The 27454-nt window shown below is 41.5% G+C and overlaps 1 protein-coding gene across 1 annotated transcript in view; it reads left to right on the top strand.

Moving 5' to 3' along the window:
- efna3b (ephrin-A3b) overlaps window positions 1-27454 on the top strand; it is a 92086-nt gene that overhangs the window by 56498 nt on the left and 8134 nt on the right. The window contains exons 3-5 of the mRNA XM_061675581.1: window positions 10543-10835; window positions 10927-10992; window positions 13310-13387. Of these exons, the coding sequence (XP_061531565.1) occupies window positions 10543-10835; window positions 10927-10992; window positions 13310-13387 (437 nt within the window). The remainder of the gene's footprint in view (window positions 1-10542; window positions 10836-10926; window positions 10993-13309; window positions 13388-27454) is intronic.

Here is a 27454-nt window from a genome sequence, read left to right as displayed (position 1 = left end):
TACTTTTTTCATCATTATCATTTCATTTTTGTCATAAAAACTGGCATTTGAAACAGGAATGTGGAGACCTTTTTATATACACGCCACCTAATGTAATCAAGTTCCCTGTGTACTGTTAAAAATGATTTTAAATCACGTGACGACTGACATGTTATAACTTCACCATGTTGTGTGTGAAATTATAAATACAGTACAGTACAGAAATTGTAATATATCAGTAATATTGTTAAAAATGCATACACATAAACTCCTCCTCCATAATATATGCCTCCCCCTATTTACAGCTGACTAAATCAACGCCAACCACCACTATTTGCTGTATTAGGGAAACAGCTTGCATTGTGATTCAGTGCAGTTCCACATCACTACAACCTCCAACCGCAATAATAAACACTCGTTTCTTTGTTTTGACTCTAAATATTTTGATAAATCTATTGTGTTAGATCTCATTAAATTGTGCAGGTGCACCAAATACAGCGTCATTATCAAAAGGCATGCTATCAAGGTTTTTAACTCTTGTCTGTGTTTATCCGAGGCAAAAAAAAAAAAAAAAATCAGATAGAGACAGAATTGAAGTTAGGACACAAAGGAGCTAAGGGAGTTGGAGTAGGAAGATTCTCCTCCGTATTTGATGGCAGCGTCAGTCATGCTACACGTCTGGGATTCTCCATTCAGCAGGAGAGATGTTACCTTCTCTCCTCTGCTCTGATGTCTGATTGGAACCTACACACATGCACACACGCAAACACACACACGCACACACTGCACACCGCACACACCAGGTTGGCATGTCTGTGCTGGAGTAAAATGAGATGAAGAATGGTGCCCTCGGGAGGCTGAATACCATTTAAATCCTGAATAGCAATGTGTGGAACGTGGCTGGACCACTTTAAAAATAGCACAGACTTACAGTACATCTCTTCGGGCGCGTTTCTACAAAGCAATACATTTCAGTACATTTTGTTGTTCCACTGTTAAGCTACACTTTTTAACACCAACCGCAGTGCTATGGGGATAACATGTCGAATCGAGCAATTCCTATGAAACTTTAGCTCAGTTAGCAAAATATTACCTCCACAAGTGTTCAACTTTTTCTTATCACAGAAGCGTAACCAGTGATGGCATTGAAGAAAAGGCTGACCGTAATTTTAAAACCGAAATTTGAACTTAGTATGACATGACAAGCATCTTGCTAATCAATACAATATGAGCAATACAGTTTATTAAATATCATCAGATACACAATAGATGGAAACCCGCAATGTAGAGCTTCCATGTGAAATTGTTTTTGTTTTACCCTTCCAGACACTTAACATATTTAAACATGTTAAAACACACTTTTTTAAAAACATTGAAAACATGTAGCATAAAATGTATAGAAAATACTGTACATTTTGTAGTGTCGGTGTACATGCATGTTCCTTTAAGAGGCGGGGTCTGATGGGGCGGCGTGTAACATCGGTGAGTATACGCGAGTGTCTGAGTGTGAGCTGTGGTCGACAGCATCTCCTGCATGAGTGTGGCCGTTGTCTTTATGTGGTTTACGGTTTGTGTTCAATAAATGCGCATTGGCGACTGTGCCTCTCCTTTTCTCCATTCACCATCGCCTTTTATTGTTTTAACTTTCGGCTTATCCTATCAGACGTCGCCACAGCAAGTCACTCGTATGATTTTTTTTGGCATCATTTTTATGTTACATGCCCCTCCTGACACGGCTAATATTACTGCAGCCCACTGAGGAGTTTTGACCGGCTCTATGTATATTTGTATATCTGTATCATACTGCACCCAGGTGCACACCAGAAGGAGTGTGGCCATTGTATCCATTGAATTAAAGCAGAAAATGTGGCACAAACTTTCCTTTTTATACAGTATTTCTATCTGCTAATCTGTACAGTTATTTTTCTTATTAAAAAACACAAAGTATTTTGTTGGTTATTTTTTGGAGGCTCGAACAGATCCATGGCATTTCTATTCATTTCAATGGAGAAAGGTGGTTTGAGATACGAGTGTTTTACGTTACGAGTGTGGTCACGGAACGAATTAAACTCATATCTCAAGGCAACATTGTAAAGTTATCAATCTTTTATGACAGCAGCGTACTTGAATTCACATTAATATTTGATTATTTATCTTGGAAGTCAACCTGCATCACAGAACGGATTATGTTTGACTTCAGAGGTTCTGCTGTAATTGTATTACAGTATATAATGTGACTACAATTTATGATAAAGACGTATGTGTACATAATTAGAGCAAGATGAATTTATAGTTACGGCACCACATCCACGTCTGTTTAACTGGCTCGGCTCCAGTGGCAGGGTGTGTCGTCTATCGCGATGATGTCGTGTCATTAGACCCCTGTAACTCACGCAGTGTGTCATGCTGGGAAATAGAATTTTAATTGTGCATCCTGTGTGCTAAAGAGACTGGAGAGTCAGCAGGAATGCTAAAATTGAACAAGGGAAAATCGGTAAAGAAAGGCGATATTAATTTAGCATTAATCCTGAGGACTAAACATGTAACAGTATAAGATCCATTCATTTAGTCATCCATTTTCCGTACCACTTATCCTCATGAGGGTGGCGGGACAGTATAAGATGTAATCTATGAAAGAATAAGGTAGCTTTCCACATACATTTAAATGTTTAGAACAGTTACCACCAACCCTCGGTCCGCGGACCGGTACCAGTCCATGAGGCATTTGTTACCGGGCCGCATAGAAGGAATGACCAATTGATATAATTTCCGTTGTATTTCGTTTTCGCGTGTCAAATTTTGTTGTTTTACTTTGAGAAATGACCAGATATTCTCCGCTGCAACAGCTGCGCGTCTCATTTGACATGGAAACACCGCACAGAACGCTGCAGTAGTTCCGGTTGCGCTCCCAGCTGACTCGCTCGTGGCGGCGGCCAACCTCAAAGAACGAATCATTTCATAAACTGATTCAGTTCATTACGTTCACTGAAAAGATTTGTTCTTTTGAACGAAACTTTCGCGAACGAAACAACACTAGACTGGACGTCAGTCACGTGATACGTTACTAAAAATAAGTCAGCAAAGTAGCAAAATTTAGTAAAAAACAAATGTCTTTGGAGAGCTTCTTTCCAAAAGGAAAAAGGCCACATGAGGAGCCACAAGAAGAGCCTACGACCTCAAAGAAAAAGAAAGCTTTTATCCGTTATGCGCTATGGTGACTTGTCTTTTTCATGCATTTAACGTACGTTTTTAAGCCGGTCGTATTAATTTCTTTTTTGCTGTATATTTATGCCACGCCTTGACAGCCAGTCCGTGAAAAAAAAAATGCCTACTCTAAACCGGTCCGTGGTGCAAAAAACGTTGGAGACCACTGGTCTAGAGCTTAACGTCCAATTACATGTGTAATTCATTGGTGGACAGTTGAGCTAATTATCTCGTTCTGCTTCATTCTTGTCTTCCTAATGGTTGGTCTCCATGCCAATTTTTCAAGGCTGTTGATGAGATTATTTAACATTTCCAATTAAAGAGCATTCTTCTGAATAATCCCTGAACAATGAGGTTTTAATAAACCCTTGTACGGAATGTACCTGTTCATATCATTTCTCACCGAGAGTGTTTTAAAAAAGGGCACCAGTGAGCTTTTAAATGTAATACACCGGAGTAGCAAGACTGGTTAGGCATGGAAAAATAATAGCATGGGAAATCCACTGGGCACAAGCAAATAATACTGGATCCATTGTGTGCAATGTTTGATAAAGGAGGTTTGTCAGGGGAAAATACTTTGAAAGGCTTCCATACAATAAAGACCCTCTCTTCATATTTGTTAGTGTACAGAGCTAAGCAGTTCAGCACACAAGGGCAAATGGTGATGGAAACGTGTGATAACTATAGAACAGTCCTTATAATAAAAAACATCTCTTCATGTTTGCTAGTGTACTGCCCTTGCATTAGTTTCTGCTCACCCACGATAGAAGAACTTGAGCACCATCATTCTCAACAGCGGTTATCTGCTACAATTGTGACGTGCAGTTAGCTCTCTCGCTATGCATACACTCCTGAAAAAAAACATCTTCCCTTTGGATAGTCCCCTGGTGTGGCCGCTTTAGCGCGCCTCTGTCAGCCACGGGTACACGCATGTTGCGCAGAGAAAGGCGAAAGAGCAAGAAATGGAAAAAAAAGGTGCCTCGTAGGTTGGCAGCAAGTGTCTCAGAGAGAAGACAGCAGAGCAAGTGGGGAAAGAGGTCTGATGTGACAGCCAACAAGTGGACTAGGGCTCCGGGCAGGTGTGGCTGCTTTAGAGCGCCTCGTTATCTGCCGTGATAGCATTCATGTCATGCACTGAAAGACGAAAGAGCGAGGAGGGGGAAGAATATTTTTTTTAAAGTCTGAAGTAGCAGGAGTGGCGGCTTTAGAGTGCCTCATTGTCACAGTGTCAAAAAGCCCTGTGACGACTCGACGGGATATACTGTATTCCAGCCCCCGGAGGCTTGAATTTTCATGGCTCAAACATATAGTTATGTGTAAGCATAAACAAACAAAGGGGAAAACAGCAACTTATTGTTGTTTATATTATTTAAACTATGATTTTGTTACTGGGCCATTTACCCCCGGAAAAGCGATGTTTAATTGGTGTTAGAGTTATTGGGTTGGGGGGGGGGGCTTGGAAAAATGTCTCCACTGTAAGGTGCCTCTAGCTGGACCCAAAGTTTGAGAGTCTCTGTTCTAAACAGTTAAATACTAATGGCTAGAAAAGGCATTGTGAGATTTTCATGAGAAAAATCTTTTAGGAATAGTGTTCACAATACATAGAGCAGCAAATACATGAATAAAACCTGCAAAAATGTGAGCCTGAAACATTTCCAGTCGTTGACATTGTCGCTCGTTCTCCTCTTCTTTACATTGACTTTAATATTGAGCAGGAACGGTGGTTTGTGCGACAGTGCTGCTGTTTTGGTTAGCCAAGGCATTCATATGGGCTCAGCAATTGTTGAGGTTGTGTGTAAACAATAGCGCCTATGGACTGAATGTATTGCAATAAATTGTGGGTGTCTGTCTCTTTAGACAGAGGCATCCATTTATTCAAGTGCAATTGAGTTATTTGAGGATATTCCATGAATATGCAGCAGTATTAGGTCCACACTGAAAAGAACGTTATGAGAATAAAGTAGTAATTTAGTGACTCTGAATCTAAACGCAACCGTCAGACCCCACTTGCCAATGTCTCTCTAGAGACTTGCCATGTATTAATAAGATTAAATGTTGATTAAAACCTCCTTCTGGTTAGATGATTGAACAAACCCAACAAAAAAGGCATTTTATCCCTTAATGTTACGACTTAATTTTTGTATTTGCAAGAGAGATGGAATGACAAGTGATTCAACATGAAACGTGAAGGGAAGCAGAGGCAACTCCACTTTATTTCCTTCCCTCTCTTGCTTATATCCCAAGAGCATTATTATGTCATAAACTCCATTAAGGCGAATGGAAATCCATTAGGGCGTTTTTGAATAACACAAAGATCCATTTTTCCTCTGCACTCTAAACAGACACACTTTTATGGAAATTTGTTGTTGAAATGTAAATGCTCACTAAAGAAATGTAATGCTGACGGGATGGAGGGTGTCGCATTAAGTTTGCACAAAGAAACAGGGGCGCAACGTAAGCATCCGTTGGCCTCATTTTCATTCAGAGAATTTTGAAGTCGGACTGCTATCCGTTTGGGGGTGACTTGTCTCGTAACGCAATCACAGAGCATATTCGATGAAAGAACGCGTTCCGATTGTGCTCAAACTTTTTACACCGAGTACCATCTAAAAAAAATACTTGTTTCGTAATGTTTCAAAACTTTGGACTGTAAGCCACTGTGACTTTATGCACAGTTTGACAGTGCACTTAAACATGAAAACAAAGAAAAACACCGTACTGAAATAATGAGTCAATTAAAATGCATTGTCCATAAACGTCAAATGAAAATTGTACCTGAATAAATGTTTACAAAGAATCAGTTCCTAAAGATGAAATGTGAATGTATTGTACTAAAATGTTGAATACAAATGAAGTGATTCATCCGCGGACCACTAGAAGGAGCCTGTGTACCACGAGTCAACTTTTTGTATATTTAATGGTTCAGTTTATTTCCTCTGAATACGTGGGTGTATATTTTGTTTAATGTCAATTTTTTATTAGGCTGCAGCGGTACAACTAGATGGATCGTAATCATTTCCTTTATTCCTGAAGCCCCAAATCACTCATTCCTATAAAAACTCATTATACATTTGGACTGGTCTGTTTTCTCTCCTCGTGTTCTGACGTTTATTACAGCAGCTGGGGATTCTGGTGCCATATTAGCGCAATATTGTCCTTTGGTTAAATTGCATTTTGCATCTCTTCATATTTGCTTTGATCCACTCCTTAAAGAGATCTTTCCATCCAGTTTGACGCTTTGATGTCTCTCACACACAGTAAATGCTTGTCCACAGCAGAAAAGCAAAGCAGGTGCATGCATACGCACACACACGCACACACATGCACACACACACACACACACACCGTGGGGATGGTAAAACCTGCTTTTATCTTAAGGCGGGGATTTGCTTCCAGATTACTCAAGATGCTCTGAGCTCATTTCCCTCTCTTTGGGTTCTTCCCTGCTATTCTTTGCAAGCCCTTAAACTCTCCATTAGGTGTTTCTTTCTTTCTTTCTTTTTTTTTTTTTTTTTTTTTTACACACCTGCTCACTTTTAGCTCCCACTGCTCCATAAGTTGATTGGCATTCAGGACTCCTTGGTCAAAGCATCCGTTACTCTATTTTGCTTTCTTTTTTTCAACCACTATAAATACCGTCCCCTTGAAATATTTTACGCTGTATTTTGTCGTACTGTCTCAACGGAACAAAAGCTCCACTGCCGCAGAGGAGAAGAGACCTTCACCGTTAACCCTTGCTACAGTAGCTCTCTTTCTGATGACTCTTAAAGTCAGTTGTAAACACGAGAAGAGAAAGACTTAACCCCTTGTAGGGGAAGGATTAGTGACTAAAGTCGGTGTTACCTTGCTGTGAGGTGATTGAAATGAATCATTTTTTTTGACAATCAAGCAAAGAATGAAATAATAAGATTAACATTGTGAGCAGCGTTGAACGATTTCTCGAGCCCCTGGCAAAAGACGGAAGGTATACCAGATGGACGACTGGATTCCAGTATACAGTCAATCCGGGGGATTTGCGGGGTACTGCAACCGATTCCTACCACCAATACAGACAAAGAAATGTCTAGTTGTCTAGTTGTATCGCGTAATAAAAGTCTAGGATTTAAATATTGGTGTGTCATAATCAATGGCTAAAGATAGTAAAATAAAATACATTTTTTTTAAAAATAAATAATGTGTAGTTTTGCAGTGAGTTCTCTACGGACAGTTACAGCATTTTTAAATAAAGGGGAAGATTGTAAATATAATGTACTTCACGAAGAAGTCCTTCTATTTAACCCCCCAAAAGGAATGTACTACATTAGAGTTGCATACTTTTGACACTTTTTTCAATGTTGTAGTTAGCAATAGAGCTGTAATATATTTGTCTATATTCTACCCATTGTTAATGCATTATTTTACAATAATGTAAAAAAAAAAAAAAAAAAAAAAAAAAAAACATGGTTCTGTAGGAGTGTAGCATTTTGACTTTAATTGTAGTTACCAAATATGGTTCCTTGACTAATAAATTGCTATCATGCAAGTGACTCTTTAATTTCACAGTACAACAATTCCCCAGTCCTCTGTTGGAACAACTATAACTGTAATACAAAATCTTCATTTTCATGTCTAATGTTCCTGTTCCTTTTTGTTCTATTCCGTTCTAAGTCAGCCAAATGTTCACTTTTTTTCTTCTTCTCCAGATTAAAGTACAATATGTCGGTATTGCGCATTATTACATACCCAGGAACAAAAATACAGATTGTCCAGGAAGAGGAGCAGCTTGCAGAGGCAGGAAACGGATGAACGAGCGCCCAACATTTACTGTAATTACTCCTTCATGTAGCTATAAAAGTGAGAAAACGAGATGAGGAAGGACAAGGGTTTGAGGAGAGCGGTGAGAGGAAGACACTGAGCTCAGTGTTTCGATCTTCATTTAATAATTGAATAATCATCTCCTTGGAGACCTGACCTAGAACCAGCAATGAGGAGGAAGAGGAAGAGGAGGAGGAGGAGGAGGAGGAGACGCTGCATCAGGCACAACGTGGCACTCTGCTGCCCCCATGTGACTTTTTAGTAACACACGCACACGCACACGCACACGCACACGCCCATACCTCCTTGATAGAACTTTCCAACTGGCTGCGTGATTTACAGCAGATATGAGCCATGGTCAGTCATGGGAAGAGAAAGATGACTTTAGGATGTCAGAAAGGAATATATTTCATTTTGTCACCTCAACTGCACAAACACACACACATTTCCAGACACACGATCAGGGCTTATCTTGCTGTCAGGCAAACTCTCTTTTAGGGCCGATGGCAAGCGTTGCATGCAGTTCGGCTTGATGTACGAGCATTGGGAGTAGGGGACGACATGGTGCTAACATTGAGTGGGAAGCGGTGGCCCCCATGGGCCCTGAGTCCATTCTGAAGCGACGGCAAATAGTCGACACACATTTACTTACACACCTTCTTTGCGTTATTAATAACTCAGTAGATGTGTGTGGCTGCTGTCGGGCGTGTCATTGCTTCTCTCCAATCTACAAATAACAGAACCATGACTGTTCTGGACTTTTTTTGTTGACTTTACCTGGCAAGATATAACAATACAGTACACAGTCTTCCAGTCATTTTTTTCCATATTGATATGCATCAACTTTTAACAATACAGTAATACAGTACGAGTGGGACATATCAATAGGCTATTGTGATGTATTATCTCTAACAATACAGTAATGATACACAAGCATAAAATATTGATAATACTTTGTGACAATTTTGATCTTTTATATGATTTGAAACCGGCACGGTGATCAACTGGCTAGCACATCTGCCTCACAGTTCTGAGGACCCGGGTTCAAATCCGGCCTCGCCTGTGTGGAGTTTGCACGTTCTCCGGATAGGCCCCAGGAAGTCCGCGACCCTTGTGAGGACAAGCGGTACGGCAGATGGATGGATGGATGATTTTGATTCCCAGTCTGCGTCTCCCTGTCTCCATGTGCTGTCACGACTGCATATCGCATTTGGTTTTTTAGTGATACTTGCCTACTAAATCCCTGCCTCACTGTTCTAAGTTTCTGCCCTCCGATCTCTTCTCATGTGGAGTTTGCGTGATCTCTGAATTCCAGCTTCCTCCGACATTCTAAAAAACGTACTTGTTAGGTTCATCGAAGACTTTCAATTGTTCATATATGTGAAAGAAAGTGTGAATGACAGCTTATAAATTACAAAAAGTATGACAACCGAAATAATGATGATCTTGTCTCAATTTAGTCACAAATTCTTTTAATCTTGTGTTGTATGACTGGCAAAAGGTGGATACACAGGTTCAATGGAGCTTCTGCCATCTAGTGGAAGAGCATTTAATTGTTCTGCCTGTCTTATACTGTACGCAGCTCTCAGACCGATGAACAATGATATATTTGTTATGAATAAATAATTATCTGGGGACAAAATAAGCACAATTGTATCATTTTCCAGAACACCACTGATGATCTTTCTCGGCACACTATTGTCGTGTGCTACGGCACCCTGGTTGCGAATCACTGCATGCTAGAAGTTTATCTTTTAAAATGGTGCAAAAGATTGCATTTATTCCAAATTGTCATATCTAATTAGGTATATGAAGAATAATAATTCAGGAAGGTCACCCCAAAAAGCTGCGAAAATATCTAAAACAACTTCTTCAAGTTGTTTTGACAATCTCTTTCCATTTTTTTTTCTTTCCAGTAATGGAAGTATATGTAAATCATTTTGGGCTTATCTGTACATTGTGTAGCTATAATACACTTGTATTTCGTGAAAAGTAATGCACCTGATACTAACTATTGCTCAGACTATGAATGACAAAATTAACAATTCTCTAAAAAAAAAAAAAAAAATACACATTATTAAGCGAAACACCACAATCAGGGCAAAAAACTATCGAACAAAAGAATTTGCACAATACATATAAATGTATATAAAACCTTAAGTAATATAAATTGAGAATATGTGCAAATACTTAGTTTTTTACTATGTCAAAATTATAATTGATAAATCAGGTGATTAAAACAGCTAACCTACTCGTGGTGACAGCTGCACACCATGAATGCAAAAGAAAACAGTATAAAAATGTATAGCTTCAACTCAACATTATTTGTAGAGCACTTTTTAAAAAAAAAAGCTGTAACAAAGTGCTGCACAAAATAAGGTTTGAACCTAACATAAAACACAACAACAGCAATAAATAATAATAATAATAATAATAATGGTAAACTAATAAATCTAATATTTTATTATCCTTTTCTAATTGAAATATATGTGGCGCTTCGTCCGTGTCTTGGACCAAAACAATAGTGATAATCCAAGATGTCCTGGTTTGTCTGCATGTGTCCAGTCTGCGTCGCGAGGGCTACACAATGCAGGTGAACGTCAACGACTACCTGGACATCTACTGCCCTCACTACAACGACAGCCAGCGCATGGTGGGCACCAGCGAGCAGTACGTCCTCTACATGGTCAGCTACCGCGGCTACAGGAGCTGCGACCCCCAGATGGGCTTCAAGAGGTGGGAGTGCAACCGGCCGCACGCCCCCCACGCCCCCATCAAGTTCTCGGAGAAGTTCCAGCGCTACAGCGCCTTCTCGCTGGGATACGAGTTCCACGTCGGACAGGAGTACTACTACATCTGTAAGCGCTCATGATTGGATATTGCTTTTTATTTCATGTAATTATTCAGATCTGGCAATCTAAACATGAGCGTTTTGTGTTTTTTTTACAGCCACGCCGACTCATCACCACAGCCGCAGCTGCCTGAGACTACGTGTGTACGTTTGTTGCTCCACAGGTGAGTCTCACATTTTTCCCACCCACAACGACGCTCCATCTCGGTTGGTCCGCCCACACAGCTCCTCTCTCAACTCACACAAAACACGTCTTTATGCTTCACTGGGGACACCTCATGACCGTATCCTGATGGCCACACTGGTACTAAAAGTGATTTTGAAAGTGATTTTATTTAGATTTCAGTTCATATTTTCAGGTTTAAAAGGGTTTCAAGTGGATTTACTGTATTATGGAAAATTGACTTTTCAATTGCTTGCACGCAAATGGAGGTGGGTCACCCCAACTATCACGTGAGAAATTAAACAATCAAGTAAATCTGAACCCACGTCGTGGTTTTCTGTAAGTCTGAAAATATGTTTTTTTATTTTTGTGGCAAAAAACTGTCTCCAGTCTGTGTGATATTTATTGTATTGTAGTATCTCTTCGATATAGACAACAAACAGTTTCTTTCAGCCCGAGTTACGCCCAAAAAAATACCAAAGTGGTGATCCTCAACCAAACGTCAGCAGTGGTGTTAGATTTGTGATTGACAGTCAGTGGTGCCCATGTCTGCTGCGGCTCACGATAGTTTGTCCAAACTAGGACTTAAAAACGTGGCGTCAAAACCAGCGGAATCCGTTACAACAGCTAATTTTGAAGGCAATATAGCAATGGTTGAAGAGGTTTGTAAGCATTTGTTATGCATTTGATGTGTTTTGTCATCATAGTTTGTGGTATAATTATGATCGAAACTATTAGATATGGGCAGTCACATCAATGGACAATCACTTTGAGGATAGTGTCATTTATTCGTGGAAATGTTCAATTTGCATTGGGGCTAGGTCCGTATACCCCGCGAATAGCAGGGGTCCAGCATATTGGGGATGTGTCCATGCATGCGCCATACGCACAGATCCTCACACTAATGGTCGAAGTATAATTCGGGGGCTTGATGATGAAGTGCTGCCTTCGCAAAGGAAAATAAAATCCATGGTGTCTTTAGAGGGGCTTGCAGTATGTATGCTTCACAGTTCGAACTCACTTCAGGAGAGTCACACCAAGCTCTGCCTCCACCCCCTCCAAAAAGGCTAATTTCTGCAAGATAAAATATAGATTGTGTAAAGTGTATTTATTAATTGATACTTGGGGTAAGCACATTACAGACATGTTTTTAAAACACCTGGGAATTATTTTATAATTGAAAACGATGCATAATATGTCTCCTTTAAAGTACCAGAGAATATAAGTTACGTGTATTTTTTAATGCTTTTCTTAATTACTATAACGTTTTTCCTCATTACGTTCACGTGTGAGCTTGAGCCTATCTGAGCTGACTTTGGGCAAGAGGCGATGTACACCCTGAACTGGTCGCCAGCCAATTGCAGGGCACATGCAATCAACTTTTCACACCTATGTACAATTTCGAGTCTTGAGCTGACCATGCATGTTTTTGGAATGTGGGAGGAAGCCGAGCACGAGAACAGGGAAAACATGCACACTCCACACAGGACGGCGTGAGCCGAGACTCGAACGCAGAACCTCAGAATTATGAGGCACATGTGCGAACCGCTAGGCGACTGTGCTGCCTGATGAGGACATTTCTTAATACATTTCTTTTGTCAGGTTTAACATTTGTCAGCCAAGTTACGACCACACACACGTGCGTGCACACCCACACACGCTCACAAAAACACACACAGAATCTAAAACAGGTATAGTGTTATTAATACTCCTGCTGAGTTTCCCCTGCAGCGTTTCCACACACAAACCCCAGTGCTGCTTTTCCCTCTCTCCTTCTCTATCTATCTATCCTTCTGTCCACCCCTTTCTCTCTCTCTCTTTCACTCTCTCTCTCTCTCTCTCTCTCGCTCCAGCATCGCCTCGGCTTTGTCTGTGATGGTGATCCTTCCCCTCTCACTCTCCCCCCCTCTCACCACAGTCCTCACTCCTTGTCAAAATCAATTTATCGCTGCTATGTATCGTCAGTGGGTGGGTATGTATATGTGGCCTTAACCCCTCCCATGGCTCTGACACACACACACTTTGATTCCTGGCCTGTCGGGTTGTTTTAACTTCGCCATCCCTGGAATATTAACTTCTCCTCCCTGACGGACTCTGTTGCCCTTCATCCCTTTTCACACCAAACATCTCCCCCCTCTTCCGCGGGACTCGCTGTGCTGCCGCCGCTTGTCAGTCATAGCGCTTCTGGCCATTTTGTTAACCCCAATGCTCTTTCCTTTGTTGCTTTCCTGCACGCGTCTGTCAAGCTCTTGGGTGAGAAGTAATTAAAACCTCTTTGGTCACTCGTTTAACCCTTGCTCCCTGGTCCTCTCTCTTAGCCTCTGATGTAGACGATGAGCCAGAACCAACAGAGGCAGACTACACGCTTAGACCGGGCCTAAAAATGGACGACATTGGTGAGTCATGTTTGTCTTTGCACCTGAGTGAGTGTGGAAATCATCTTTGAGGCACATCGGGATGTAACAAGACACATTCATACTTGTTCACACTGGAATCGCAGCTGGACATTAGTGTTCATGCCAAATGTCATAAAAGAACATGAATCTCACTGGTTTCTATAAGTTTTTTTTTAACTTTTCACACCAAATACCACCTAAAACAATACTTAGTTGTACAAGTACCACCATGATCACCAACATTAAACTACAATGGTGCAGTATGCCAAAGTGTTCATCAAAAACAAAACAGAGGTTTTATTCGTAAAACATATATTTCATATTATTGTTAGACACTGTAATTTTATGCAGCTTGAACTTATCACTTAAATATGGTAAAATGAAAAAAAAATCCACTTAAATAATGTTTATATTTAGTTCTCCATCCATCCAGCTAACCATCCATTTTCGGTACCGCTTATCATCATTAGGATCGCGCGTGCCTTGGAGCCCATCCCAACTGACTTGGGGGCCTACATCCTGGACTGGACAAACAAGAGTTGATACTCACATTCACACCTCAGGACAATTTAGTCTTGAATTAATCTAACATGCATGATTATGGAACGTGGGAGGATACTGGAGTAGCCGGAGAAAACCGGCACATGCACGAACAAATTCCACACAGGCAGGCCGGAAACTATGACCTCTGAACTGTGAGGTTTTCGTGCTAACCAGACATTCACCGTGCCACTTTCATTTGAAATGTGTTGCACATAAATGTTAAAAAGAATTGTGAATAAAAGTTTAAAAACAAATGTTTTTAAAGATTTAATGTAAATGTGTCGAACTTCAAAATTGAATACTATACTTGACTTGTACTTTGAGAATCACTGATCTCGAGCAGTTGTGAGTTGTGTGCGATGTAATAATCTCCCGGTCAGTTCTGTTGTATGTTAAGATAAATTGAACTAGGCATTACCTGGCATCTTACCAAATACATATAATGCTAGTATGCTCTTCCTGGTAGTTACACGACAAAGCCTCTTTCCCTGAGATAGAAGAGCCTCTGTTTGTCTTGTATGAGTCATCAGTGTCATATAACAGTCAGTGCTGACAACATCTCCATGCAATCCGGGTATGTAAAGCTTGCTGTAAATTTGGTGAACACGCAAACTGATTTCTATTCTTAATGATGTTCCTGATGGAGAAGACCAGGTGGAAGTGCTATTAAGCAATGTCTGCCCTTTAATGGTGATTGAATGGCGCTATTATAAGTTCAAACTGTTGCTCAAATGTTTTTTGAAAAAAAAAAAACAAGGGGGGCCGCTAGGTGCCCATTCCTTATGTCGGTAAAAAAACTAAACAAAAACAAAAACAAAAAAAACAAAACCAAACAAAAAAACAAAGCGGAAAAAGGTAAGACTGTCTATGAATATTCAAAAAAAATATTATTAGCTTTTTGCCAAAAATGGAAATAGTCATATTTATTCAATGAATGCCCCATTTATCAAGGAAATTCAACTCAAACTCTGGCTAGGGTGTGAACAATTTTAGGCTGCCTGTAAGTATTTAATACATAATTTACATTTGGGACGATAATATACTAAGATAATACAATTTTCTTTTATTTTAAATACATTTTCTTTATCAGCATTACCAAGACCGGTGCATCCATTTCAACTTTCCTCTGGAATTAAGAACCTTTGGAGGACCTTGTGTGTCAAATTTGAATTTAAATTTGAATTTCGTTCTGGGTAATTGATTGCTTAGAAAGCCTGCTTGGGGGGGTTGGGGAGCTGAGGTAGATTTATTTATTGATTGATTTTTTTTTTTTTTTTTTTTTTTTGGTCGTGGCTGAAATGACACTGCGTGACGCACTTGGGCCCCGGCATGAGTCTCCCCTCACCCACACTATAAAAACCTGAGCACTTTCATTCGTGTCAGTGGCTAAAGGGCGCAAATATGAGTTACTTAGGTCCATCGCACACTGACTGACAGCTAAAAGTAACTCAAGTGGATGATCACAAATTTTAAAAAAATTACAGTTGGCAACTCTTACCTGCACACGACACAATTAAGGGCAGTACCTGACATCGACTGACACGCTGCAAAGGAAAAACTGCGACCCTGAGTTTTGAGGCTCCACCTGCATTATACTGTATTATTTTTTTATTGAACCACAAAAACATGGCGCGATTGTCATGGACAAGGCGGATGGGCAAAAAGTATAGGAACCATGCAGAATAAGGATAGAGAGTGGATATTTTGAGAGGCTTCTGTCAGTGATCTATTGCCCCATTTGCTGATGGCACCCATGCATTTTGACAACAGAGAATCTCCACACTTTGATTTCTAGCTGCATTCATTATATAACATAACAAAATATATACTGTATGTACAGTATACATAAATAGAGAGCTGCTTAAAACCCAGGAACTTTTTTTTTTGTGCTAAAGTGTGTGTGTGTGTGTGTGTGTGTGTGTGTGTGTGTGTTTTGATTGACTTGTAAACCCTCCCACAACCTGGTGGAATATAATCCAGCCACTGGAGGCTTTAAACAGATATATTTTCACGGCTCAGACATGTAGGGATGTGTAGGAATAAGAGAGATGCCAGATGTAACGGTATTTGATCGACAGTTAAAATATACATTCAGTGGACACACCGACAGCGTTTGAGAGCAGAGACAATTGCTTTATTTTTTATTATTTTGAAGCCTCATTTCATGTTGTAGCGGACACGCCATTAAAAGATGACACCCAGCACCCCAGTCTTGGGCTAACGCCGCTTTCCCCGCCGAGGTGGACGACTACGGAATGGCAATTCAACTTTGCATACAGACGCTAAGTGAATTACAAGCCAGACATCTGCTTTTGCACGCCGATGCTAAGTGAATTACTAGCACCAGGAGCATCAAAAAGACAAAAGACACCTAGTTTTGAACACGAATGCTAAATTAATTCACTTCCACCACCAGCCAGCCTGGACAATCTCACCAACAAAGGCGTCTCTGCCCTGCTGTGTACCGCGCCACTTGCCACTGGACAATGGACGGGGTACTCGCGACACCCACAGGTGGCGGAACGTCACTGTGAACGCGGGTTCACCAACCACAATCTTTACCGGAATTGACTGGGATCTAATATTGTAAGAACTTTACATGAACACCAATAGCGACTGTATTTCTGCAAACTTGAATGTCTGATGTCGAATCTGTTGTCAACTGAACCAGATGAAATGTTTCACTCCACACCATACAAATGCCACATTGCAAATATTACAGTGTTCTCAACAAACACATACAATTGAAACATTCGTTACAGGGATTAAAGAGGATGGGCATGGGAACAATGGTCTCGTTATCTTAAATCCAATGATTAATATTTGATTCCATTGGTTTTAAACCACAAATTATACTAAAATGAAATGCAATTCTAGAGGCGCAGTCTGCCTTCCATTTGATCAAAAGGGGCCGGCCTCGCTCTCTGAAGCGGATAAAAAAGCTGAAGCTCCTTTGTCTCGCTCTCTCTCGCTCTCTCTCACTTTCTCGTTGTTCCACCTGCCGAAGGCCTGGCCCAGCTCTGGGAGACCCCAACCTCACTACGAGGTGGCGGAGGCTGGGAGACACCAAACTTCCCTGCCGGTCCAAGCGTGGACCGCAGGGAGCACCTGCCAGCTCCCCAAAGCTACCCTTTTGGGTGCGGGGCAGTTTACGGACAAGGCTCCGTTGGGAAGGAATTGCGGTGCGAGCTTTCCCGGACCGCGTGGCAAGCATCGCCACTGCCAGTGCGCCGGCCAACCTGTGTCTTTTTCTCTTTGCTTCCTTGTCCTGCAAACCATTCCTCGTGAGCGTTCTAGCCAATGCCCGGAAGGTCGACCCACCTGCCTGAATTGATCAAAACACGTAAGTCAAACTTGCAGTCCACTAAAAGTACAGATTAGTGCATATTTGGGTTTTAAATGAATGAGAACAGGAATCCCCAGCTACATGCATTGTCACTACACGCTCATTCTACCAATCTCACATCACAAGTCAGTTTCCTTTGCCAATGTTCGTCTGTACTTTGTTAGTTTTTGTGTTGTTCTGTATTGCTTCCCTGTAGATTCCCCATGGTGGAGCATTAAGTCTTCCATAAAATTCACTACACACTGCATTGTTGCGTGTGTTTGGGTTCGAGGAAAGAAACCCCTGGCCGTCTAGAACTTTTATCAACATTTCATAAAGTGTAGCAACCTTCAGATTACGAGACTGATAAAAAGGCTAAACATAAAAAGTGACGTGGTGCCCCTTTTACTAGATAAAATATCTTAATTTATAACACCATAATTTAAAATTACACTAAACCGGAAGAAACGCAGCCGTCGCTTCCAGCTCATTCTTTTCTCCTAGATTTTTACTTTTACTTAACCCGTATACGCTACAATGTATGTTGTGATTTATTTATTTATTTTAATGGCGCGATCAAATTTGCAAGACGTACCTATTTTCACTTTACTGAGATGTTAAGAATATGTTTATTATTGTGGATGTAGTTCGCAGTGGTGTAATACTTCAAAAGTCATAGTTCGTCAAAAACTAAGCATTTTTTAAAAATATGGTAGAATTTTACATTCTGTTTTTACAGTCATGGCGAAGCGTGTTGGCATTGATTCAAAATACAATAATTTGTGTAACGCTTTGGAAAACAAATCCAGTTTGTGCTGAAAGTGATGTTGATAATGTTCACCCTTCTTCTTCTGCAATTGGCTAAAGGCATACAAATTGTGCACTCCATTGTGTCTCAATTGCTCCATGAAGCGAGCAATTCCACACAATCAAGCAAATTCATGAGAATAAATGAATTGATTATGCCCATCCCTATACTGCAATTTATCTACATAACACCATATTAATAAGAACTATCAATTAAAGTTTCCTGGAATTTAGAAAAATACTTTTAACTGCAATTTAGAACGAATATTGATATTGCCTCATGAGCCAGACATTGAGCACCGCTAATAAAGGAGCAGTGCAGATGACAAACATGATGAGTCAATTTGAGACTTTTGGGCCTGACTGTGTATTGCATAGTGAGTATATACAGAGAAGCTGGATTTTTCCACTAAATTACAACATATTGGCAAGCCTTATGTTGCTCAGGATTATACAGCAATTGATGTCATTGGAATGATGGTAAATCTGTCAGCGCTGAATTAACGTTGGCAGCGGAGCGGGTAATAAATCGGTACGCGACAGACACAATCAAATGTCTCCGCCAATCGTGTGCCAGATCCCTTTACATCAACACAAACAACAGAAACGTGCATCCAGCCAGGTCTAGTTATGCAAGCAGCCACGTGGGCATCAATCCTCATCCTGTCAAGTGTTTGCACTCTTCTCTGTGTGTGTGTGTGTGTGTGTGTGTGTGCGTGTGTGCATTTGTCTCATAAATCAGTGTGTTCTCATAACTGTCATGAGAAAATACATCACCGCTGTGGGAAATGACTGCGGGTCATATGAACTCGCTGGGATAACTTGTATATTCCGCGGTGTTCTTCTACCCCCACCCCCCCCCCTCCCCCATCCCCCCAAATCAACAACAACAACAAAAGAAAATGATAATAGGAAGAAGGTTCTATATAGATATATAATGAGAGTATTATCATGTACTGGTAAACTATGGATTCATAGTTGTCTTTTCATGTGCAAAGAACACAGGCAACTGTTTTATTTACAGCCCATTCAAATTTTGTCTGTAACAGTACATGATGTGTCAATATTGGCCAAAAATACCACTTTCTTCAAAGTCTATGGAATTATGACATCTAGGATCCCATGCACTTCTTTCCTTTTATGACAAATGTTGAAAATGTTTAATCTCGTCAAGAAATCATCTTTTAAGACACATACCGGTTTAGGCAGAGTTAGGCCAATAGAACAGTGATTTCCAACTACTGTGCTTTGGCACATTAGTGTGCCGTGAGAGATCATCAGGTATGCAGCAAATGATCCAATTTCACTTAATTGGTCTGAAAATGACTGTACACTACAAATATTCTGTTTGTTCATCTATCTACAGTATGCCAGCGACGCATCATGATAGTCAGAACAATTAAATGCACTTGCACTAGATGGCAGTAGGTACATAGTTAACCTGTGCATCCACCTGTTGTCATTCAAATAACAAAATAAATCACGCTCACAATGAGTACGGTAAGTACATTTGTGAGTAAATTTAGATGAGATCATCATGACTTCAGTAGATATACTTTTTGTGGCATTTTTGGTTGGTGGTGTGCCTAAAAAAAACAAAAAAGAAAACAAAAGCAAAAAACATGGATGGATATTTGAGATGCCTTCATCTTGAGTTGGACCATAAGCGCGCAATGCTTGGACATGTAGAATCTGTAAGGTCAATAGCAAGTTTTGACACTCATTTCTGAGAGTGAAGAGCAAGAATTGCAGACAAACAACCCCATGAACAGACGCCTATGTGTTTCTCGCAAAGTAACAAAGAAGTCGCAAAGGCCTCTCCTCGACTGACATCCAATTACACTCGTCGCGACACATTTTTAATTACTGTTGTTCACCTTTCACGTTAAGGACACCAGCCTATTCCAAATCAGCCTCCTTGTTGTCACTGTTTCCATTTCACTCAGCCTCCTTCGCTGTTAATGATGGTTCTGCTATTAGATTTCCTCTCGCGTGAGGTGGCGTGAGCAGCTCCCCGAGCAGCATGATGATGCTCATCTGCCCACCGCGAAGGTTCAGGTTTCAGCATCTGACCAGTAGGTCCGGCCATTAGCGGAGAAATCAGAAGCTTTTTCTTTAATGGGCTTTATTATCGCAGCAATTACCGTTGACGACGTGTTGGACGACCTCTGCCAGGAACATCGGGAGGGATGTCACTGATGAGAATGTAATGTTAGTCACTCGGTCGCTTTTAGCATCACCGGGATCCAGAGCATTTTTATTTCTAACTGCAATTACATTGTCTCCAATTTTGATTCAGCAGAACCTCCAAAGTTGAACTCAATTCCTTCTGCGACTGGTTGACTTCCAAGTTGTTCCCACAGGAAATAACGTAAAGACATAACGAATTTAATCAAACTGTCAGTATAATAATGACAGCACAGTATTAACCATACAGACACAGTGACATTTTAAACTTTCTTAACTGTGCACGCAAGCTAAATACTGTATAATAAGAAAAGTTAAACACTATATAATGAATCTAAAAACCATAATAAAGGAATACATACTCCTTACCCTTTGAATTAAAAATGATCGTACACATATTTAACAATTGTATCATGAAACTAAATACAAATGAAATAAAATAATACTACTGAATTGATTCCTGTCATACAAGTTTAAAGACAATCTAACCACTATATAAGAAAGGGACTTTTGATACAATACAACTAAAATCAAAATAAAGCATAATGACTCGACCTTTGAATTAATAACTGTCATACAAGTATAGAGAAGAATATCAGTGGATACTGTATACAGTAACACTAAATAAAACCAATATAAAGTTAAACCTTGAATTATAAATGGAATACAAGAATAAGGAGATGTTAACCACTGTATCATAAAACTAAAGCAAAATCAAGTAAAACAACTTACCCATTGAATTAAGAACTTACAACTATAAAGAGAAGTTAACCAATTCAAAATACAGTTAAATAAAACCAAAATAAATGAAAACGCACCTTTTGAATTAAATAGAAAAAGAACATAAAGACAAGTTAATTACTGCATAATACAACTTAAATAAAATCTAACTAATCCGCTTTGAAGGCACCAGGGAACAAGATGGCGTCTGCAGAGCGATACTGTCACCTGGTGGTGTTGTATAAGTATTGCAGGAATTAATAGCTTTTACGTTACACTGTATATAATGTTTGTGACGACCAGTGTTGGGAAAGTTCCTTTTCTATGCGAATTAGTTCAGTTCAGTACACCTTTCCAAAAATGAACTAGTTCAGTTCATAGTTCATAATTCAAAATTCTGAACAAAGTTCACCGTTCCAAAGTTGAACTAGTTCATAGTTCTTTTTTTTTTTAAATTCAATATTTTGCTGATACTGGCATTTCCCCATTGTTGCCACCCATTTATTCCACATTAATAGCTAGTTGCAGCTTTTACCCTACAATCTCAAAACCATGAGGAAAAACGTGTTGCTTTAATGGTCTTTTTTTAATGATGAATTACAACAAAAACAGAACTGGAGACTGCTCTCCCATTCACCCCAACAACAACACGATCGTCAAATTTTCGGATGACACCACCACTGTAGGACTGATCAAGGACCACGACGAGTCAGACTATAGAGAGGAGGTCCAGCGTCTCGGGCAATGGTGTGAAATCAACAACCTGGACCTGAATACGACCAAGACGAAAGAGATGATCATGGACTTCAGGAAATCCAAAAGAACTGTGTACACCGCCCTATGTATTGATGGAGAGGAGGTAGAGAGGGTGGAAAGCTTCAAGTTCCTTGGAGTCTAGATCTCGGCAGACCTCACCTGGTCGACCAACATCACCCATCCGGTGAGGAAAGCACGTCAAAGACTGTACTTCCTGAGGAAACTACGCCAAGCCCAGCTCCCCGAACATCTACTGATAAGCTTTGACAGATCCACTATGGAGAGCCTCCTGACCTACTGCTGCACAAGTTGGTTCAGCAGCTGTACTGCGAAGGGCAGGAAAGCAGCGGAGTGTGTGATTGGAGGAAGACTACCCACCCTCATGGATGCCTATATTGGCAGATTAATGCAAAAAGCCACTTTTCTCCCCAAATCCCTCTGCAAAACGCCACAAGACATTTAAGTCTACAACCACAAGGGGTAACATTCCGATTCTCACGGAATCGTTCAAATTCAAAACAATTTTTGATTCCTACAGTCCGCCGACCCCGAAGAAGAAAGTGGCAAAAACCACTGAAGAATGCGCATGAAGAGGTTCTTGTGCCAAACAGCGGTGGCGAACAAAAGGTTCGAACAAAGGCCTCAGTGCAACACTTGGAATTAGATTATATTGTGCAAAGAAGGCTTTCGCAATGTGTAGAAGTCTGATGTGCTCCCTCTCGCGCCAAGCCTCAGCCTACACCGCGTGGAACTTCAGTGAAGTCAATTGGGTGAGTGAGAAACAATAAAATAAGTATGCAAACATTGAGGCAGCTAAACAGCGGGTTGCACTCTTGCACTGATGTTTTTTAGCGTTTATTTTAGTCTACAAACCAACGTAAGAGCTGATGACAGACACAAATATAAAATTAACAAATATTTTATTATACTGGAAAGAAAGTAGAAACAGTCGCATGGACTTCTGTGCTCACCACAGATTGTCCATAACGAACCCCATGTTCAAGGATAAGGGTGTCCACATGTGCACTTGGCACCAGGAGACCCTAGGTCGCAGTTCGATGATCGACTTTGTGGTCGTGTCATCAGACTTACGGCCACATGCTTTGGACACTCGGGGGAAGAGAGGGGTGGAGCTGTCAACTGATCACCACCTGGTGGTGAGTTGGCTCCGATGGTGGGGGAAGAAGGCCCAAACGTATTGTGAGGGTCTGCTGGGAACGTCTGGCAGAATCCCCTGTCAGAAGGAGTTTCAACTCTCACCTCCGGCAGAGCTTCACCCACGTCTCGGGGGAGGCGGGGACATTGAGACCGAGTGGACCATGTTCCGCGCCTCCATTGCTGAGGCGGCCGACCGGAGCTGTGGACATAAGGTAGTCGGGCCTCTCGTGGGGGTAATCCCTGAACACTTTGGTGGACACCAGTGGTGAGGGATCCAGTCAAGCTGAAGAAGGAGTCCTATCGGGCCTTTTTGGCCTGTGGGACTCATGAGGCAGCTGATGGGTACCAGCTGGCCAAGCGGAATGCAGCTTTGGCGGTTGCTGAGGGAATAACTCTGATATTGGTGGAGTTCGGTGAGGCCATGGAGAACGATTTCCGAACAGCTTGGAGGAAATTCTGGTCCACCATTCGGCATCTCAGGAGGGGGAAGCACTGCACCATCAACACGGTGTATAGTGGGGATGGGGCACTGCTGACATCGACTCAGGACGTTGTGAGTCGGTGGGGAGAATACTTCAATGGCCTCCTCAATTCCACCAACACGCCTTCCCATGAGGAAGCAGAGTCTAGGGTTTCTGAGGCGGGCTCTCCTATCTCTGGGGTTGAGGTCACCGAGGTGGTTAAAAAGCTCCTTGGTGGCAAGGCCCCGGGGGTGGATGAGAGCCGACTGGAGTTCCTAAAGGCTCTGGATGTTGTGGGGATGTCCTGGTTGACTCTGCAACATTGCGTGGAAATCGGGGAAAGAGCCTCTGGATTGGCAGACTGGGGTGGTGGTCCCCCTTTTTAAAAAGGTGTGTTCCGACTACAGGGGATCACACTCCTCAGCCTTCCTCGTAAGGTCTATTCGGGGAGTGCTGGAGAGGAGGGTCAATCGGGAAGTTGAATCTCAGATTCAGGAGGAGCAGTGTGGTTTTCGTCCTGGCCGTGGAACAGTGGACCAGCTCTACACCCTCGGCAGGTTCCTCGAGGGTGCGTGGGAGTTCGCCCAACAAAACACATGTAGTGTTTTGTGAATTTGGAGAAGGCGTTCGACCGTGTCCCTCGGGGAGTTCTGTGGGGGGTGCTTCGGGAGTATGGGGTGCCGAACCCCCTGATACGGGCTGTTCGGTCCCTGTACGACCAGTGTCGGAGTTTTGTCCGGATTGCTGGCAGTAAGTCGGGCTTGTTTCCGGTGAGGGTTGGACTTTGTCACCGATTCTGTTCATAACTTTTATGGACAGAATTTCTAGGCGCAGCCGAGGCCTACAGGGGGTCCGGTTTGATGCCCTCAGTATTGCATCTCTGATTTTTGCAGATTATATGGTTCTGTTAGTTTCATAAAGCCATGGTCTCCAACTCTTAACTCTCGCATTGAGAGGAGCCAGATGAGGTGGCTCGGGCATCTGATTAGGATGCCTCCCGGACGCCTCCCTGGTGAGGTGTTCCGGGCACGTCCCACCAGGGGGAAACCCCGGGGACGACCCAGGACACGCTGGAGAGACTATGTCTCTCGGCTGGCCTGGGAACGCCTCGGGATCACCCTGGAAGAGCTGGAGGAAGTCGCTGGTGAGAGGGAAGTCTGTGCTTCCCTGCTGAGGCTGCTGCCCCCGCGACACGACCTCGGATAAGTGGAGGAAAATGGATGGTTGGATGACAATAGTACATAAGATTTGCGTTGAACTTGAAAAGCAATATTTTAGCCATTTCTAATTATATTAAATTAACTGCATTCATGGACTGTTTGGAAAATAAATAATTAGCATTGTGTATGGTTTTTGTTGTTAATAATGCTGAATATACTTATGCTTAGGGCTAAGTGCGATGAGGATGAAATAATGGTGAAAAGGATATCATAATGAACTGAATCACTGAGTTCATCAAATTACCTAACTAACAAGCATCAGAAATGAAAGGTGCTGTCAGGAAATGTTCTGACTGACATTTAAAGTGATCTTCACTCTGCTCAAAACAGGTTTCTGGCTTGTGTTGCGACTTGAATTTTCAGACTATAAAAATATTATAAAATATGTGGTTTTGGAAGACAAAAGTTTTTGTTGACAAAAGTCAAGTGTTATAAAGTTTAGCCTGTACTTTTCCTAATTTTCTATTCAAACAAAGGAGTGTGTTGTGGTAACTCACTAGAATGCCTGAGGACACCTTTTTCCGACAACTTGATATGACCTCAAAGAAGATTAGTGCAGTCAATACCGCTTTTCATCTATTTTCACAGCAATGCTGGATCTAATTACAACCCCAATTACAATAAAGTTGGGACTTTGTGTTAAACATAAATAAAAACAGAATACATCCATCCATTTTCTGAGCCGCTTCTCTTCACTAGGGTCGCGGGCATGCTGGAGCCTATCCCAGCTGTCATCGGGCAGGAGGCAGGGTACACCCTGAACTGGTTGCCAGCCAATCGCAGGGCACATACAAACAGACAACCATTCACACTCACATGCATACCTACGGGCAATTTAGAGTCTCCAATTTATGCATGTTTTTGGGATGTGGGAGGAAACCGGAGTGCCCGGAGAAAACCCACGCAGGCACGGGGAGAACATGCAAACTCCACACAGGCGGGTCCAGGGATTGAACCCGGGTCCTCAGAACTGTGAGGCTGACGCTCTAACCAGTCGGCCACCGTGCCGCAAAAACAGAATACAATGATTTGCAAATCATGTTCAACCTATATTTAATTGAATACACTACAAAGGCAAGCTATTTAATTTTCAAACTGATAAACTTAATTGTTTTTAGCAAATAATCATTAACTTAGAATTTTATAGCTGCAACACGTTCCAAAAAAAGCTTTTCTTTTAACAACATTCAATAAACGTTTGGGAACTGAGGACACTAATTGTTGAAGCTCTGTAGGTGGAATTCTTTCCCATTCTTTTCCCATTCTTGCTTGATTGCTTGATGTACAGCTTCAGCTGTTCAACAGTCCGGGGTCTCCATTGTCGTATTTTACGCTTCATAATGTGCCACACATTATCAATGGGAGACAGGTCTGGAATGCAGACAGGCCAGTCTAGTACTCGCACTCTTTTACTACAAAGCCACGCTGTTGTAACACGTGCAGAATGTGGTTTGGTATTGTCTTGCTGAAATAAGCAGTGGCGTCCATGAAAAAGAAGATGTAGCGCCGAACTGTATTTACTGTCATTGGCTTTTTTGAAGTGTTCCTGAGCCCACGTGGTGATATTCTTTACACATTGATGTCGGTTTTTGATGGAGTGCAGCCTTAGTCTTTTAGAACATTTTGTTTTCAAACACACTAAAGGTGCAATTTTTAACCATTGATCTAGTACATTGCAATTGATGTAGTCGTTTGCCATTTTCTTTGTCATGAATAATTTTGGCCTCAACCGTACATTGCAAATATAGACAATGTAAGAGGTCTTTCATTCATGTCAACATGACAGTGGCGTCTTCACTCATCAGACACAATCTACCACTTTCCGACTACTCATGTCATCTCGTGTGAGGCAGTAATTGTGTGTTTATAGTTGAACATTTTCACGTAATGTTTGCGAGCATGTGTGCGCACGGGTGTGTCTGAACCAGTTGTGTGAGATGCTCGTTTGTGTCTTTAAAAACATTGCCGTCCATGTCAGCCTCTCTCACTAGCTTCCAGACCCGTCAAAGAGTAACCCAGGGGTGAGCAGACTTTAGTGCTCAAGGACCACATTTGATTTTTAAACACAACAGATGGGCCAGGTCATTTGTAGTTGGGGGGGGAGAGAATGTTAACATGTACACAAAATATGTAGAATTTTAATTTAAAAAAAGTTTTTAATGTTGTCATTTTGAATGGATATAATAATTAAGCAATTTCATTAAATAAAATAAATATTTTTCTTTTTGAGGTTTTAAAAAATTTAGTAATTAATCATTCACAATGTAATGAAAAATAATTTTAATAAAGTTTTCAAAATAGGTTTATATTTTATTTGCAATGCAGTCGTGACTTTCAGCTTGTCCCAACATGGGTCGCCACCATAAGTAACTCAACACATGCTCCCTGCACCCAAGTCAGGCGATTGTACCACTTCTGTCACAGTTAGGTTATTTGAAGGCAAGGCAAAAATGTGGAAGACCCAAATGCAGGGAAGCAAGGCAGGAGTGAAAGAGTCTCGAAAAAATATTTAATTCCAAAAAAAAAGGCGAACAAGAAACATGGAAAATGCAAACTAAATAAAGTCCCACAACAGATAACTAAAGTAACAAATAAGTATCAGAGTCCACCCCTCAGGTCAGTCTGGTGGCCGTCCAGGCCACCCGAGGATAGGTGCTTGGCTGAGCGGTTCAGGAGGTCGTCCGGGACGCCAAGCACCAGTGTCTTTACAGGGCCGTTCAGGCAGACGGCAATGGTGCCAAACCTGGGAGGCGGCCGCCAGAGTGGGAGCCTGCCAGAGCTGCCGAAGCGGGGTCTGCAGTCGCTCCCTCAGCCTGCCGCCATTGAGGATTGGGAGTAGGAGGGTACAGGGACTCGGGAAGGTAAACTAGGAAAAACGGGTTGTACGGAA

The sequence above is a fragment of the Phycodurus eques genome, chromosome 4 (genome assembly GCF_024500275.1).
Source record: "Phycodurus eques isolate BA_2022a chromosome 4, UOR_Pequ_1.1, whole genome shotgun sequence".
Taxonomy (NCBI): Eukaryota; Metazoa; Chordata; class Actinopteri; order Syngnathiformes; family Syngnathidae; genus Phycodurus; species Phycodurus eques.
This window is presented reverse-complemented; position numbering and strand designations above follow the sequence as displayed.